General features: G+C 44.0%; 1 protein-coding gene across 1 annotated transcript in view; it reads left to right on the top strand.

Moving 5' to 3' along the window:
• ryr2a (ryanodine receptor 2a (cardiac)) overlaps positions 1-18,419 on the top strand; it is a 282,131-nt gene that overhangs the window by 26,813 nt on the left and 236,899 nt on the right. Inside the window, exons 2-3 of the mRNA XM_085361763.1 lie at positions 9,909-10,028; positions 10,512-10,616. Coding sequence (XP_085217889.1) covers positions 9,909-10,028; positions 10,512-10,616 — 225 coding nt within the window. The remainder of the gene's footprint in view (positions 1-9,908; positions 10,029-10,511; positions 10,617-18,419) is intronic.

The raw sequence follows: 18,419 nt of genomic DNA on the forward strand, positions 1-18,419 counted from the left end.
CGCTATGAATTCTTGGATAGGTTGGGCCACGAAGTATACACCTGACCCATCCTTCAAATCTGGGGAAATGAAGGGCGCATTTGTTGGCCGCATTTGTCGGAGTCTGTGAATTTGTACAATCTTCGTCGTGTCGCTGTAACGTAATTGGCCTACAAATGTGGGCACAGGAGGATGCGGTTCCTGAATTTGGATACAGCTACGATACCGGACACAACTTCTTCTTCTTCTTCTTCTTCGGGGTTTAACGGCAGCTGGCATCCTTGTACATGCAGTGCTGCCATCTTCTGTTTCAGTCCGTTATTACACTCTTAAATCCTACTCCTTATTCCTGCGTCTTTTGGGATCTTGCAAAGCTTCAACCAATGTGTCGACTGTTAAATCAGTTGTCGACGATTTTGATAGTCGACGTAATCGTGACTAGTCGACTAATCGTGGCAGCCCTAGTAGATACTAAATATTAAATGTTATTGTGCAGCACGCAAGATCGACAGCGCACAATGTGCTTTGAGGTAGCAGCCAAGAAAGGTGTAGTTTGTGTCTGTGAACACCTGTGTGCACACCTGTGTGGATCAGCATGCTTGTATTCAAAAGGTTTCTCCATGTAACGATCTGCAAGGGAGTGTGGGGACCCATAGCCCCGTCCCCCAGGGTATGAAGCAGGTATGGAGGAGATCCAGGCCCCAGACATCCAGAGTACGTGGACCCAAGAAGGACCACCAAAGGGGCAACCTTGCCACCCTCCTGGGAAGAGCTGAGGAGAGCCCCAAACGAGAGGTCACCCAGCAGCCTCGGAGCAGAGGCCAGAGGGGGTTGCAGTGACGTGCCTGCGGGCTCTTCCGCAGCCAGCTGTGCCAGAGAGGACCAAGCCTCCCCCCCCCCCCCGCCAATTGGCCACCAGGAGTTAGTCGATACATACATGAGCGCCCAGCCCCAGACACCAAGAACCACCAACACACCAACGTCTGAGGGTATCAGCCACCGGCAGGAGTGTTGTGAGGGGAGATAGGCCTCCATACCTCGGAGAGCCTGAGATGTTCCCAGAGAGGTGGAGTCTAAGACCCAACCTAACATATAGACACAGACGAACAGGCGCACGCAGACACAAACATGCATTCCCACCCCCATATACACAAACAAATACTCAGCACTCACCCGACGTAGAGACACTGTACACACATTCACACTCCCCAAACAAACTCTATATCCCAGGTCCAGGTACCCCCGACCCCAGAGGGGCAAACCGTACCTAGACCCAGGAGATGTAACCCTTCTCTCTGGGGTGGAGGCAAGCAGTCCGCCTCCTTATCTGCAGTAGCAGGGAGGCCCCGCATCCCAGACCCCAATGGTTAATAGAACGGGGGTGAGTGAAGACCCCAAACCTCCCTCTGCCCGCTCATATGTAGTGTTGCTATGTGCTGTTCTAAAGTGCATTTAAAACACAGGAGGGCATGGTGCTTCCTGCCACAGAGCAGCACGGCTCCTCCCGAAAACCCTCAGTGTCTATATGCATTTAAAATTGAGGGTAGGGCACCAGCGCCAGAGGTGGGTTTGAATACACAGCCCACCCCCAAGGCCCTATATCACTAGAATTACTGAGCCTTTTTTCCCCTGGTGCAAGTCCCTACTACTAGATTTACTAGCCCTGTGCAAATTTGCGTAAATTCCCCCGACCCTAACACCTCCTAGCACCCCGCTGAGATTTTCACAGGTCTTCAGCTCCATTGTTCTCCTGCTTTTGTTGTGCAAACACACCCTCCCCCAACCCCCAACCATGAGAGATTCAGGTCTTTCCTTACCTGCAAGGCTACTTTCCTTCCTTACCTGCAGCGTACAATGCACCATGGTAGTTTCTATGTGCAATATTTCTCATATGCAATATTAGTTCTTGTCAGTCCTTGTCACTACATTGCATGCCTGTCCATAAACACATATGGTTGTACATATATTTATATAGCCACACCTTACATAATATACACACACCAATATTTTTCAATACACGTGTCCATATTTATGTTTTGTTTGTATAGTGCACTTTCTATACTGTGCTCTTTGTACAGTTTTTATTTAGCTGCTTTTGTCTTGCACTGTCCACTTTTTTGCAGTGACAATGCAGATTTTCCACTTGTGGGACAAATAAATGCAGATTTGCTGCGTGTGTGTGTGTGTTTGTGCAACACTGGCATTTGTTTACTCAGATCCAAGACAGGCCAAACCTCTGTTACAACCTACATACAAAAGACACACATTCACAATATATGGGTACACAAGTCTGTTTTATTTCAAAGTGTTTCAAACTTTACAGCGTTTGCAGACCCAGTGTCCATCATCCCTGCATTTGGCATAGGTGAATTTCTAACATTTTGCACAGGTAAACCTGCTGCGATTCCTGTTGCAGCTCTCTTGCACCTGGCGCTGCGTTGTCTTTACAGTCCCTGGCACAGCAGCTGCAGCAGCTTCAGCAGCCTGCCTCTGTGCTAATATTTCCTTGTGCTGCATGAATCGGCAACAAAGTTGCTGAGCTAGAAGACTCAGAAACAATCTTCTTTTGCCTGTCCACCCTGTACATGCCTTGTACAAAATGTAGGCATTCACCGCCACCAGGTCCAGCATATTGTAGAAAACCACTACTGGCCACCTGCGTGTTGCTGCTCTTACGGAATACATCCATGCCATTTGGTCCAACACGTCTACACCACACTGTAAAAGCAGAGAGAGAGAGTCATGAGTATATATTTTTTTCTATAGGCCTGTATAACACACATCAGATAACAGTGTAGCACTGGTGTAAAATTGTACACAGATTCACGTACCTTCATGTGGTTATAGTCTGTTATCATGTTGTGTTTCCTCTTTCTGCCGTCACCGATCGTCACGTCTTGGTGCATGGAACTTAGAACACACACAGTCTTGGTTTTTTTAGGTGCATAAATTGTCAAGGAGACACCGCCACTTCCAAGCACTGAAGTGGAGAATACCTCTCGCTTTGCAGTATCTTTTGCAAGTTGAGGAAGTTCACGCCGGACTTTATTCACCGTGCCCAGTAACGTTGTTTTGCACTGCAGCAGTTTGTGCGACTGTGACAGTGAAGTAAAGAAATTGTCTGTTGTGACATTTCTCCCATCATCCAAAAATGGCTCCATCAGTTTCATGACCACGTTCTCTGCCAGCCTCTCTCCCTTCTGACGACTGGGGTCTTTTCCCAAGTAAGGAGATGCACTGCAGACATATTTGGTGTCCAAGTCCGTGGCCATCCAGAACTTGATCCCAAATTTGTCTGGCTTGGTTGCAATATACTGTGTGAATGGACAACGAACCTTGGTAGGGAACAGCTGTTCATCTATGGTCATGTGTTCTCCTGGAGTGAAACTCTTAGCACAGTTCTTGTTGAAGCGTGTCCAGATGTTGGAGATCGCCGCAAATCTATCTGTTTTCACCCGTTCTGCGTGTCCTTGTCATCAACTCGAAGGTGTTGCATAATTGAAACGAATCTATCTCGGGGCATTGTCTCTTTGATTACTGGCACCAGAAATCTTTCTGACCAGCAATCCACAATGGCACCAACATGATTGCTCTTACAAACAGAATTGAAATGAATGCCATCAGTTCATGAACTGACAAATTCCAGTGCGGCTCTGTTCTGCGGGCTTGATGTACCGTACACTCTCTAATGGACATATATATATATATATATAAAAAACACCCAGCACGCCCCTGCGGGCGGTTTATCCTTCAAGCTCGGGTCCTCTACCAGAGGCATCGGTGGGCAAGAGACGAAAACAGGGCGTTGTTGGAATGCTACTATGCAAGTAACCCCGGCGGAAGGGGCTACATGAATAGGATGAGGGACCTATATATATATATATATATATATATATATATATATATATATATATATATATATATATATATATATATATATATATATATATATATGCAATGCTTTTTTCTGAATACTATTGGCGTCTTTAGTGCAAACAAAAACACTGACACCTCTTTCCTGTTGGTAGAAAAATATACCATGGCAACCAATAATATGTGAACACGTGACATTTGGTTATTTAGAAAGAGAAGAAAGTTTTAGAAGTGACAGTGACGAGAGAGTGAGCGAGCGAGAACGCAAGCGATATCGCCCTCCTTCCAGTGGGACATGCCACTGGCCCAACCTTCCTTGTCAGATGCACGAACCACCTCAGCTGGCTCCATTCAATGTGGCTAAGTGGATGGCTGAGCTTCTCACCTTAAGTCTAAAGGAGAGGCTAGCAAGCCTTTGGAGCAAGGTAATTTCCACCACTTGTACTCACGATCTTGTTCTTTTGCTCACTATCCAGTGCTCATGACTATAGGTGAGCGTAGGGATATAGGTGGACTGGTACATCAGAGCTCAGCTCTCTTTTCACCATGATGGACCAGCACAGCATCCACATCACTGCAGCTGCAGCCCCAGTCCGTCTGTCAATCTCACGCTTCCCTCCCCCTTCACTCATGAGCAAGACCCCGAGATACTTAAACTCCTTCTCTTGGGGCAACAACTCATCCCTGACCTCCAAAATTTTCCAGCTGAGGACCATGACTCCGCTTCACACTTGGCTGCGAACCATTCCAGTGTTAGCTGGAGACCACCACCTGACGAAGCCAACAGAACCACATCATCTGCAAAAAGTGGAGATGAGATTCTGAGACCACCAACATTTAAGCTCTCCGCCACTTGATCACACCTAGAAATCCTGTCCATAAAAATAATGAACAGAATCTGTGACAGAGGGCAGCCCTTATGTCCAATACCCACTGGGAATGACTTCTGTAGCAACTGGTCAGACACCCCATACACTTGAAGCACTACTGACAAAATACTCAGAGGGACAGTGTCTGATACCTGCTCCAAGTCCACAAAACATCTAGACTGCTTGGGCAAACTCCCAGTGATTCCTGAAATATTCTCATGAGGGTTTAGAGCTGGTCCAGTGTTCTGCGACTGGGACAACACCTGCATTGTTCTTCCTGCATCTGAGGTTCAACTAACAGATGGACTCTTTTTTCCCCCCCCCCAGCACCCTGGCATAGACTTTCCCAGGGAAGCTGAGAGGTGTGAGCCCCTTATAGTTAGAGCACACTCTCCAGTCCCCCTTCTTAAAGATGGGAACCACCACCCTGGTTTGCCAATCCCGATGTACTGCTGGTGATCTCTATGAACCATTGTAGAGGCGGGTCAACCAGGACAACCCTACAACACCCAAAGCTTTTAGGAACCTCATCCACCACAGAGGCCCTGCTACCAAGGAGTTGTTTAACTGAAGCCAAATAAATTAAGGTGCCACTTACAGACATTACATCCCAGTCACACTGATAAACCACTTGAGTTTTTTCAGCGAAAATGTTCTGAATATTGCCGACAATCATCTTTGTGAAAGCTCCTTCAGTAAACCAGCGAGCAAGGTTAGCATCAAACAAGGTGGCATACCAAATAGCTCAGTGCAAAAACCCTCACACCATAGCAGAGGAGTCTGCCTGCAGCATTAGACATGGTTTCTGGCATGCTGGATGACACGAGTGCTGCAAAAATAAAACTATCTCTCTGTCCAGTGACACTGTCACCAGACGCATAAATGACATTGGTAACGACCTTAAAAAACAGCTGGTAGATAAACTCAAAGACAAACATTTTGCCTTACAGTTTGATGAAGCAACAAAGACTGTTTGTTTATTGCTTATGTACGTTGTGACATGACAAAGTTCCTGTGTGAGGATCTACTTTTTTGTAAACATGTCAGAGACAGAGACACATCTGCAAAGCTATTCAAAATGCTGGCCTGCTTCCTGACTGAGAACGGGCTAAAGTGGGAGAACTGCATTGGTATTTGTAGTGATGGTGCACAGACCATGGCAGGGATGAGAAAAGGGCTTCGGGCGCTCATCAAGAAGGTTTCGCCTAATGCTGAATGGACACACTGTGTTATACACAGAGAAGCACTGGCATCAAGGCGCCTTTCCTATTTTTTCTAAGTAAGGTTATGACTGATATTGTAGGTGTAGTCAATTTTATAAAGACCAGACCACTAAAAACAAGAGTATTCTCTGCTGTCTCAAGTCAAGTCAAATCAAGTGCCTTTATTGTCATTCCAACCATGTGCAATGGTACAGTACACAGTAAAACGAGACCATGGTGCTACCTATGACATGTAACAGACAATCAACACAGGACTACACATGCAATGTGCAAAAAACCCCAAAAAGACAGTGCAAAACCAGACAGAACAGAACAATAAGACACAACCGCGCAAAATAACTGTGCAAAAGACTGAGCGTTGTGCAAAAAGTAACTTGGTGTATGAAGGTGTGCGTGTGTGTGTATGTGATTGTGCAGATAAGTGCTTGGTATGAAGGTATTTGTGTGTGTGTCAGTGTTCAGGAGTCTGACAGCTTGGGGGAAGAATCTGTTTCACAGTCTGGTAGTGAGGGCACGAATACACCGGTACCTCTTGCCAGAAGGCAGCAGGGTGAAGAGTGTGTGTGAGGGGTGCGTGGGGTCCTCCATTAAGGCTTTGCAGAGGCAGCAGGTGTGATAAGTGTCTGTGATGGAGGGAAGAGAGGCTCCAATGATCTCCTCAGCTGTTCTCATTATAAGTTGCAGAGTATTGCAATCTGATATGGTGCAGTTGCCATACCAGACAGTGATGCAGCTGCTCAGGATGCTCTCGATAGTCCTTCCATAGAAGATGGTGAGAATGAATGACGGAAGATGGGCTTTCCTCAGCTTCCACAGGAAATAGAGACGCCGTTAGGCTTTCTTAGTTATGGAGCTGGTGTTGAGGGACCAGGAGAGGTTCTCTGCCAGGTGAACACCAAGGAATTTGGTGCTCTTGACGACCTTCACAGAGGCTCCATTGATGTGAAATGGACAGTGATCTCTCTGTGCTCTCCTGAAGTTAACAGTCATCTCTTTTGTTTTGTCCACATTCAGACACAGGTTGTTGACTGTGTCCTGTTGTTGACTATATGTGACGAGATGGGAGCTGAACATCAAGCTGTGCTGTTTTACAGTGAAGCGAGGTGGCCGTCATGAGGAAAAGCCTTGTCCCGAGTTTTTGAGCTCAGAGAGCAGATGAGAATATTTTTGGAGCAGGAGCACAAGTCTGAAGTGGCTGAAAAATTTAGTGATGAGAACTTTCTGGTGAAACTGGGCTATCTTAGTGGCATATTTGGAAAGCTAAACGAACTAAATCTACGGCTTCAAGGGAAAGATAAACACCTCCCTCAGGTCACAGGCAAGATCAGCTCTTTCACCCAAAAGCTTGCAATGTGGGACAGCAATCTTGATGAAGGAAATACTGATTTATTCAAGAATCTGCTTTAATTTGTTGATACTGGCTATGATGCCACCTCAGTGATTCCATGTATTAAGCAGCACATTTCAAAACTGATCGCATACTTCCCTGAAAACAGTTCCCAGTATGACTGGGTGAAAGATCCTTTCAATGCACAAGCTCCAACTGGTTTCAGCTATGCAGAGGAGAACCAGTTCACTGACATGACATCTGACTCCACTAAAAAACAATGTTAATAAAATTATTCTTTGTTTTAAGTTGATCTATATTTCTTTTTAGTTTTCTTTAATGTTAATAAGGATACAATGTTTTGCAGAGATGTACTTATAACAGCAATTTGGGTAGACCGAAGCAGATATGACTCCTTCAGCCTGATGACTCCCTTCACCTCCAGTGTCCACCATTTGTCAAAGGAGCTTGCAAAGAAAAGCGTCTGGACTTCTTTAAGTTGCTTGAAGACGTTTCACCTCTCATCCGAGAAGCTTCTTCAGTTCTAAGGTCAAATGGTGGAGAGTCCCAGATATAAACCTAGTGGGAGTGACCCCCCACAGAGGGACAAAAGGACCCCCTGATGATCCTCTAGTCGCCTGAGCCAAGGTGGGAAACTGGGCGTGGGTCCCAATCAGCCAGAGTTTCGGGTGTGTTCATTGTGAAACCTGGCCCCACCTTATCATGCGAATTCCTGAGGTCAGATGGCCCAGGATGTGAGTGGGCGTTAAGGCGTCTGGGAAGGGATCTCAAAACTGGATTATAGATGGCAGAGAGTTGGTGTCGTAAACCCCGCCTCTGTTCAAAGATGGTCGCTCACAGTGGACATAGATGGCTTCTTTCACTCCTCTTTCAAACCATCTGTCCTCTCTGTCCAAAATGTGAACATTGGCATCCTCAAAGAGTGTCCTTTATCCTTAAGATGCAGATGGACTGCTGAGTCTTGTCCTGTGGAGGTGGCTCTTCTGTGTTGTGCCATGCGCTTGTGAAGTGGCTGTTTGGTCTCTCCAATGTAGAGGTCTGAGCATTCCTCGCTGCACTGTACAGCATACACCACATTGTTAAGTTTGTGTTTTGGCGTTTTGTCTTTCGGGTGAACCAGTTTCTGTCTGAGCGTGTTGCTGGGTCTGAAATACACTGGGATGTCATGCTTGGAGAAAACTCTCCTGAGTTTCTCTGATACGCCGGCTACATAGGGGATGACAATGTTGTTGCGTCTGTCCTCCCTCGCTGGTGTCTGGTCTTCTTTTCTGTGCCTCTTTGCTGACTTTAAGAACGCCCATTTAGGATAGCCGCACGTTTTGAGTGTTTCCTTTACATGTGTGTGTTCCTTCTTTTTCCCTTCAGGCTTAGAGGGAACATGTTCTGCCCGGTGGTGTAGGGTCCTGATTACTCCAAGTTTGTGTTCCAAAGGGTGATGGGAGTCAAAGAGGAGGTACTGGTCCGTGTGTGTGGGCTTCCGGTAAACTTCGATGTTGAGTTTGCCGTTCTCTTCAATGTCCACCATTTGGTTACAACATTGACCTCTAGGTCTCACTGTCCCACAGAGCATTGAAGTCTCCCAGTAGGATAACAGAGTCTCCAGGTGAAGCACCCTTGAACCCCCTGCTCAGGGACTCCAGTGGACTCTAGCCCACTGGGAAAATGCCAACGTACAGGCAGCAGGCCAAGGGGATACCAAGATACCCACTCCAGCCTGCCGCCTCTCATCAAGGGCAACTCCTGACTGGGACAGAGTCCAGCCCCTCTCGAGGAGACTGCTTCCAGAGCCCAAGCTGTGCATTTAGCTTAACCCGATTTTATCTAGCCGGTACCTCTCAACTTCACACTCTAGCTCAGGTTCCCCATCAGCAAGGGGACATTCCATGTCCCAGTCATCAGCCTTGGTGGCCAGGGATTGGGATTGGTCTGCCAGAGTCTCCACCCTTGGCCGCCGCCTAAAACACGCTGTGCCTGACCTCTACAGCTCCATTAAATCAGTGATTTTAGCGTGTTAGAGAAGAAAAATGGTGGATTGATGCAAATTGCATCCAGAACAGAAATTATACTGGGAATGCAATTTTGGTTGAACAAACACCTACACAGACAGCATGCTTAAACAGGCAGACCAGACCCTGAACTTCAGTAGATAAGCTGATGAGCAGTCAGGGTTGCAGGGTTGTCTCCATTTCTACTGTACATGTTTCTACAGTAAAATCACTGTGGCAGTTGCTTTAAATTCTCTTTGGGCTGGTTTCCATATTTGCTTATTGTTGTTGCTTTGTGTTAATAGGTAAACACTAAAAGAAAGATCATATGTTTGCCCTTATTAGGACAGGGATTTTCTGTTGGTGTGTGGGAAACTGTAGCCTATAGTTTATATTGTTAAATGTAACTATGTGGCAGTGCGTTTCAGGTCATTTTATCGTTTAGTGTAACAAATAAATTTCTCTGGCAAGTAATAAAGTAGCATACTACAATACTTTTAAGAAAGGTAATGAATAATGTGTTTTACTTTTTTTGATTAATGACCCCAACGATGCACAGCACAGCCCTGCTCCCTGCTGCCTTTGTTTTAAGCTCTCTGTCTTGACCCACTGTTTTTCTTTCTATGTTTAGGATGATGAAGTGGTCTTACAATGCTCAGCTACAATCCACAAGGAGCAACAAAAACTTTGTCTTGCTGCTGAAGGCTTTGGGAACAGACTCTGCTTCCTCGAGTCCATTTCAAACTCCAAGGTACAGTATTGACATAAGTAATAATCCTTTATTTCACAAGAATAGCCAGATCACCATCAAATGAGTGGGGAAAAATGATTTCACTGAAGAAAAAAATCCAGAACGTGTTGGCTGTAGCATGTATTTATGTGTCATGTTCATCAAACCCTGATCATCAGATCACAAACCAAAATGCTTTTGGAGAAGTTGCCTAATTAATTAAATGAGCGTCACAGCTTCCACAATAGCATTACAGTTTGAAAACTACTCTATACCTCATAGCTTTCATAGCTCCATTCATGCTATATTTTATAGGATTCACGTGTTTACTAAGAATTGTGTGTGCACAAAGTCAGAGCTGTACTCATCATAGATTTAATAAAGTCTCCTGTGCCACACAGGATAAACCGTGGCTCTTTTGGTGGTATAAAGGTGGCCTACACAACAGTGGACAGGAGGTTTTAATTTAGATGTAAATTTATAGCTGTTTTCTTGTTGTTTCAGAATGTACCTCCAGATCTGTCAATCTGCACTTTTGTGCTGGAGCAGTCGCTGTCTGTACGAGCCCTGCAGGAGATGCTGGCCAACACCCAAGAGAAGGCGGATGGGGTGAGTGTGGGCATGCATACACACACACATCAGAGAAGAGAGTATTAATAAATGTACTGTAGGTGTTGTTCACATTAGGGTGAGATCTTCTAGGGCAGACCTAGGGTAAGGTCATCTCCCAGCAAGAAGGTTCCTGGTTTGAACCCCAGCTGGGTCCTTTCTGTGTGGAGTTTTCAGGTTTTCCATGTGTCTGGGTGGGTCCTCTCCAAGTACTCCCTAAGCTGTGTAGGCAGACACAGGGGTGGACTACACAATATTAGAGAGTTTCCTATCACAGTTCAAAGACATTCATGTTAGGTTTGTTGGTGATTTCAAATTTGCTCATGGATGTAAGGAAGGGTTTAAATTGTATAGACTAAAGCAGCCGTCCCCAACCACCAGTCCGTGAGTCGTTTGATATCGTGTTGTAGTTGTGTGTCTTATTTTGAAAGAAATATTTACGCGTTAGTGTAGTGACCAGAGAGCATTAAGGAGCAGAGAGGAGGATGTAGTTGGCGCATTTCAGAAGGACACTGCTAATAAAGTAACACAATTACACAGTGAATTTGCGTTTATTATTATATTTACAAAATACCACAGTTTTTGTCTCGGTGGTATCATTTTATTTTGTTGTATTTATAAGCGACACCTTAAAGGCCGCTCTGTGAAAATATTGTCTGAAATTAATCTGGTCTGTAAAAAAGGTTTGGGACCGCTGATCTAAAACACTGGATTAATGTATGTTTAAATGTGACCTGTCTAGCATTACATGGTAAGAAAGACCAGAAAAGCATTATGTAAATCATGTAAATGTTCATTCCATCCATGCCTGATAAAACACAAAGAAGAACATGACACACACACGAGAAAGAGAGTCTGCTTATTCCACTCTTTTTAATGGGGGTTGTTCAAAGTGGTGAAAATGAAGCTGCTGATAAGATTTGACAGAAAATATTGGCTTAATTCACACACTTTGTCAGGTTATAAGGGTTTTTGACCCAAGCTTTTGTTTGTTATTGTGGGTTTGTTTTGTTCATTTAGCCTATTGTTTGCAGGGTTGTTGTACAGACTTCTGTTTGAATTATCATTATAGTAGTTTGTGGCTTTGTAACATTTGAAAAATTATGAAATCTGTACATTTTTAGTTAAACTACTGTGAAGACATCTACGTAATATATTTAACAAATTGTGTTAAAGCGTCTAAAGTGTTTATTTATTTATTGTCATGCCTGTTCCCGCAGTTTCCCATATGGAAAAGATATATATAAATCTTATAAAGTTTGTATCTGTCTTGTGTGAAACTTGTATGAAAAGCATACAAGTGTGAAAACAGATATAAGATCCCTTGAAAAATTATATAATGAAACTTGTATGTTTTGGATACTTACTAAAACAATGTATGAAAGTAATGCGAAAGTGGCCACTTTCATGAGTAATCACATATAAGTTTTTACTATTTCTTTTCCGTATGGGTTCCCATAAATTTTGCTTGGCTTGTTCCCTGCATTCAGGTTGAGGAGTCATATGATGATGATGAAGCTTTGATTCCACAATCCCAAGAAACGATGTAGAAAATTAATAAAATCGATATCAGTTGATAATAATCTGCCGATTGCCTAGTTGAAAAAACTTGTATTCTGTGGGGGCTGGGAGCGCGCTTTGTTAGTCGCTCATTACGCCCAGGTTAAAGACTAATAACAGTTAATTCTCTCCTACCTGTAGCACGTGGAGTTTTTGCGCCTATATCTAAATAAATAAATACTGCAGGTTGGACACTTATTTGTGGGACATGTACCAGTTGTTGGATTTGGAGTGTTCCTTTCACAGCGCAAAATTTTTGAACCAGAGCACTAAAATCAGTCGCAAAGGTGATATACTAAGATTAATGGCAAACAGCAAGCAGGACTTTCTGCTTTTACGTTTATTTGGAAAGCATACATGGCAGGAATTGCCAGTTTTAAGCACGGTGCCAGAGTTTCGTGGTTGTTGTAGCGTTTTCCTGACCTTGTTAATCACCCAAAATATTTAGAACAAAGCATCACATATTTCTGGCAGAAATACTCACACACATATATATTGTTGTGCATTCGGAGCACATTTTGCATTTTATATAAGAGCATTAGCAGTGCAATGAAATATTTGTTTTATGCTTTCATGTTCACAAACACAGGTCACAATAATCATAGAATTATTACCTTTTGTCTGGCTTGCTCAGTGTGCACAACTTGTATTTTATTTGCTGCAAGCATTTACCTATATCAGTGTTTTATAGAAAGGTTCAACGTTATGCTTCTCTCATAATTATAGACTAGCTTAACAAATTTACAAGGTATAAATATATTGTTTAGCAAGCTTGTAAATGAATGCGCCACTACACAGCTCCTCGCCCTCTGATGGATACACAAGACATTACCAACGGTTTTCCTAAATGCCGCATAGGGGCGTTACTACTCGTGGTTGCATGGCCCTGTCAGGTATAAGGCAGCTGTTTTAAGTGGCTGTATCTGTATTTCCTGGATTTGTTTTTTGCCTGTGGACAATTTTTGCGTCACCTCGCCTTTTGCTAACTTTCGCCTGCCTTCCTTAGTCCACATTTGGATCCTTCTTCGCTGTCCATCACTAAACATGAACACATTTCAAGTTCTATAAGATAGGTGTGGGTTTAAAAAATGTAGTTTGAATAATGCGATGTCGATTCATTCAATTTCGAATCGATTTTTAAATATAAATGTTAGTGCTGTCAGTGTTAATCTCGTTAAAATGACGTTAACGCCATAACTGCATTAACGCGGCAAATCTCTGTTAGCGAGTTAGCACGGATCGCCCTGTCCAAGGGGCTGCACGGCGTCAACGCATTAGCACGGTTAGCTAGTTATACATTAGTACCATGCAGCCCGATGCACGGGGTGATCCGCGCTAACTCTCTAACGGAGATTTGCTGCGTTAATGCAGTTATGGCATTAACATCATTTTAACGAGATTAACGCTGACAGAACTAATAAATGTATTTTGCCAGAAATGCCAGGATCTCAGGTTAAATCTCACGAAACTATTTCAACAACCACCAAAGAGTTAAAACAGGAAATGAGGTAAACAGTTCTGCAAAAACATGTAAAATTAAAGCGTGGAGCTCCCCGTTCACCCGACGGCACGTACACGGACATTCTGGATGGTGAAAGCTGACATCTCACAGATTCTGAAGCTGCAGGTTTCTTCACTCTCCGACCAAAATTGACTAAACCAGCAGCAAAAGAAGATCAACGCTACGCTTCAAATTTGATAAGCACTGTCATGCATTCTCTCTTACCTTTGCTTTTACTTCCTGCAGAACTCTCTCCCAGTGTATTTTCTGCATTATTCGCTTGCTTAGTATGCTTTGGTGCTTATTACGCACCAGTCTATCTGTTGTGTGCAGTGCTGTTGGCTGCTGCTCTTTTTTTTTTCAAAGATAACCTCTGACAAGAAAGCCTCATTTCTGCTGTTCAATACCTGTTCAAGAAATTTAAAGTTTTACAGATGATGCAAAACTGCAAAACACTTAGCCGTGTCTCTAATAAACCTCTGTTACTTTGCTCTGCTTCACTTCAGTAGCATCAGGCAATGTTCATATATTGATTCATGGTCTTCTTCAGTTTTCAGTTTTTTAACTACTGCAGAATATTTTAAAGCGGCTAGGTGCTATAAAAAGCCAGGCTAGGAAAATCTCCTTGATGTTTTTCTGTGTTTTATCCTCAGTTACTTTGACACAAAGGCATCTGCTGTGATGCTCACATCGCTGTCTCACAAGTGTCAGCTTTGTCTTTACACTTAGATATAAAAACATGGATATGTACTGATAAATCAGAATCAGAGTCAGAATACTTTATTAATCCCTATGGAAATTATTGGGTTACAGTTGCTCCAGGACAGTAACAGTAACAGACTAAACTATTTAAACAATACAAAATGTTACAGATTTTACAAATTTAGGAAATAGCACTAATATATACAAATCACTCAATTATAAATAAATATCAAGAATATTGACAAGAATATTACAGAGGCAGAATATATATGATTGACATTTGACTCTAACCTGTGAACTTTGTCATATGCTATTTTACTGCAGAGCATGTGCAAAAGGGTGTAACTATTGCAGTGTTTACAGTGTGTTAGATGGAGGAGTTGTACAGGGAGATGGCCACAGGCAGGAATGACTTCCTGTGTCGTTCAGTGGTGCTTTTTGGTAATCTCAGTCTCTCGCTGAACGTCCAGTCCAGTTTATTGTCTATGCATACTCCAAGGTATTTATAGCCCTTCACAATGTCCACGTTGACTCCTTAGATTGAAACAGGGGTCAAGAGTTTCCTGGTCTTCCTTGGTCTTTGCCACGTTGAGCTGCAAAATGATTCTGCTCAGACCACATGTCAAAGGAGTCAACCACAGCCTGACTCATTACCCCTGATGATGCATCCAACCACCGCAGAGTCATCAGAAAACTTCTGAAGATGGAGGTCTCTGTGCTGTGGCTGAAGTCTGTGGTGTAGAGGGTGAAGAGGAAGGGGGAGAGGACAGTCCCTTGTGTTGCTGATCACCTTGTCAGACACACATTTGGGAAGACACACATATATTGGTCGTCCTGTCAGATAATCAACAATCCAGGACACCAGAGAAGCATCCACCTGCATCGCTGTTAGCTTATCACCCAGGAGGGTCGGCCTGATGGTGAGGAATGCACTGGAAAAGTAAAAAAAACCATGAACCTCACAAGTTCACATCTCACCAACTGGACGAGATGGGCGTAGACACACTTGAGCAGGTAGATGATGGTGTCCTCAGTTCCGAGGTGGGGTCGGTAAGCAAACTGAAGGGGATCCTGATGTGGTCTGACTGTGGGTCGGAGCTGCTCCAGGACGAGTCTTTCCAGGGTCTTCATGATGTGGGAGGTCAGTGCCACAGGCCTGTAATCCTGGGGGCCACTGGGACGTGGCGTCTTTGATACAGGGACGAGGCATGATGTCTTCCACAGCACCGGGACTCTCTGCAGACTCAGACTCAACCAGAACAGTTTATGAAAGACTCCACAAAGCTGGGGAGCACAGGCCTTGAGGACAAGCGGACTCACTCCATCTGGTCCCGCAGACCTATCTGAGTGGAGCCTCCTCCTTTGCTTCTGAACCTGGTCGTGAATGAAAGTGATAGTTTCCACTCCAGCTTTCTCCTGTAATTGTCCTTAGCCTCTCTGATCGTGTCCTTCAGTAACACCTGGACCCTTCTCACCTTCTCTTTTTGCCCCCTCTGAAAGCCCTCTTTTTGTCATTGAGGAGGGCTTTGATGTCCTTAGTCATCCACAGCTTGTTATTTGGGTAAAAATTAGCTGGGACAATGAAGCCTGTGCAGAAGTTTATGTGGTCAGTGATACACTCAGTGAGCCCATTGATGTTCTCACAGTAAGGTCGGCAGAGGGAGGAACGTAAACAGCCACCAAGATTACATGAGTAATGGGCAAATAATATGGCCTGAGTCTAACAGCGCACAGTTCAAGTCCGGGCAACAAACCAGTTCTTAGATTGTTATGCGGGCAGGGTTACACCAGCGGTTGTTAACGAGAATGGCAAGCCCCGCTCCTTCCTCCTCTACTTACTGCTCACAGCGCCGTCCCAGCAGCCCCGAACACTTTGGAAGACTTCCGCGGATGCGTTGTCGTCGGGAACATCCTGGCGCATCTGTGATTCAGTGAAACGCATCAAGCTACACTCCCGGTATTCCCTCTGACTCCGTGCTAGCGCTGTTAGCGCGTCCATCTTGTTTACTAGCGACCGAACGTTCCCCATTATAATAGACAGCAGACATGGTTTGTACCTCCTTCTCTCTTCGAGCCTCTGCTGTCTCACTGTCTCCTTCCTTCTCCTCTTCTGTCCTCCACGTCTGCATCCTCGCTGTGTTTTCCTCCAGATTTCATTTGGTACATCTGTGGGTCTGTCAACCAGCATCAGGGTGATCAGCTGATCTCTGGAGTAAACAGCCTGTGTGGTGTATAGGACAAATTTCAGGAGATTGAGGCAGACGAAGAGACATAACAGGGACATTTTTTAAGACGGAGCACCTTGAGAAATGACTGGTGTCCCTGCTTGCACTTATCTGCTGCAATGAGTAGAACCTTTTATTGCCAAACTTGAAAACTATTTATGTGTCCATGCATGATATGAATTCCAGCTATTGAACTACAGAAAATCAGTCTGTGGTTTTGAACTTTGCATCTGTGAAAATTGTGATTGACTTTCCCAGAATCAACAAGAACCAAAGTGCAAGATCAGCCAGATTGAATATTCAGTTCCCCATATGGCAGTGGCTATTAAACTGGAGATCTGGCTTCCAGTGAAGACAGGAGAACCAGAGAAAAATGCAGTACAAATGAGTTATAGTTCACTAATGCTGTCCCATTGTCCTTTATTTCATTGTTGTTATAAAATGTCTTGATGCATGTGCAATCATCCAAAAACTTGATGCTGTTCATGTGGATGTGGCGTTTTTAGTGGTAGAAACATCACTTCACTCATTCAAGTGAATTCTTCTGTCTAAGCAGGTTTCCCCAGCCAAACAGTACATTTGCATAATGAGTGAAACTAGCGCCACTGAGTGCACAATGGAATGTCAGGTCAGTTCCTTGAACATTAATCTGTAAATTGCCATGACCATTGATCAATGGCCAATAGTCGTTATGACTGCAGAGTCTTGGCCTGATGAGGTGGCTCGTCTGTGTTGTGCCATCTGCTTTGCCAGAGGTTCTTTGGTTTCCCCCGATGTATAAATCCTGCCAATCCTCCTGCACTTAACAGCGAACACTATGTTACTCTGTTTGTGTCGGGGGACCCGATCCTTGGGGTTTAAAAGTCAAAGGGACACTGTGTTTATAGAAAATGTGTTTCAACTGTTCCAATACTCCTGACACACACAAGGGATCACTAAGGGTGATCACTGATCACCACCTCCCTGTGAATGGTACTCATGGCCATTGATCAATGGTCATTGATCAGTGATCAACTGATCAGTGGTTGTTGGTCAATTGTCACAACAATTTGAATATTAATAATGAAGGAACTGACCTCCCAGCTCATTGTTCCTTCCGTGGTGCTAGTTTCAGTCATTATGCAAATGTAATGTTTATAATGTTGGGGAAACCTGCAGTCAGCTGAGACTGATGAAGTCACCTGGATGATGAGTGACAAGATGTTGTTATAAAATGTCCATAAAATTGTGGAACAGAGTGCATAATGTTTTTTTTTTTTTAGCTTCTAATAAGAACAATTGCAGAAAAAGTTTGAGACTACAAATAGGTACATGTTTATACGGGTACATTTATTTTAAACACCAAAGCTATCAGAAGCTTTACACACAAAAAAAACTTATACAGGATGATTGGTTAAGCAGTGGAGCTTTGCTAAATAATGATTCCAAATGGCTTCAGCAAAATGACACTTCAGATAGCTAATTTCAGTGTTCCCTTTCAGCCAGACTTATAATACATTTGCAGAATGAGTCATGTAAAACTTGTACTGTAATGCTGAAGAGACCTGCATGCCTTTTCCCCTGATATATGCTTTTTGTGCAACTCTATTTTTACCTAAATGTCTACAACAAAGGTGACTAATTCTTGAAAATTATGACTCAAACTTTTATTAAATATCTGCTTTATTGAATCGCTACCTTATCGTGGTGGAGGGGTTTGTGTGTCACAGGGATCCCAGGGGCTATGTTGTCTGGGGGCTTTTGCCCCCTGGTAGGGTCTCCCATGGCAAATTGGCCCTGGGTGAGGGACCAGACAAAGAGCGATTCATAAGACCC

This window comes from Diplotaxodon limnothrissa, linkage group LG8 (genome assembly GCF_057381915.1).
Source record: "Diplotaxodon limnothrissa isolate DT_005_m linkage group LG8, D_limnothrissa_male_GT1.1, whole genome shotgun sequence".
NCBI lineage: Eukaryota > Metazoa > Chordata > Actinopteri > Cichliformes > Cichlidae > Diplotaxodon > Diplotaxodon limnothrissa.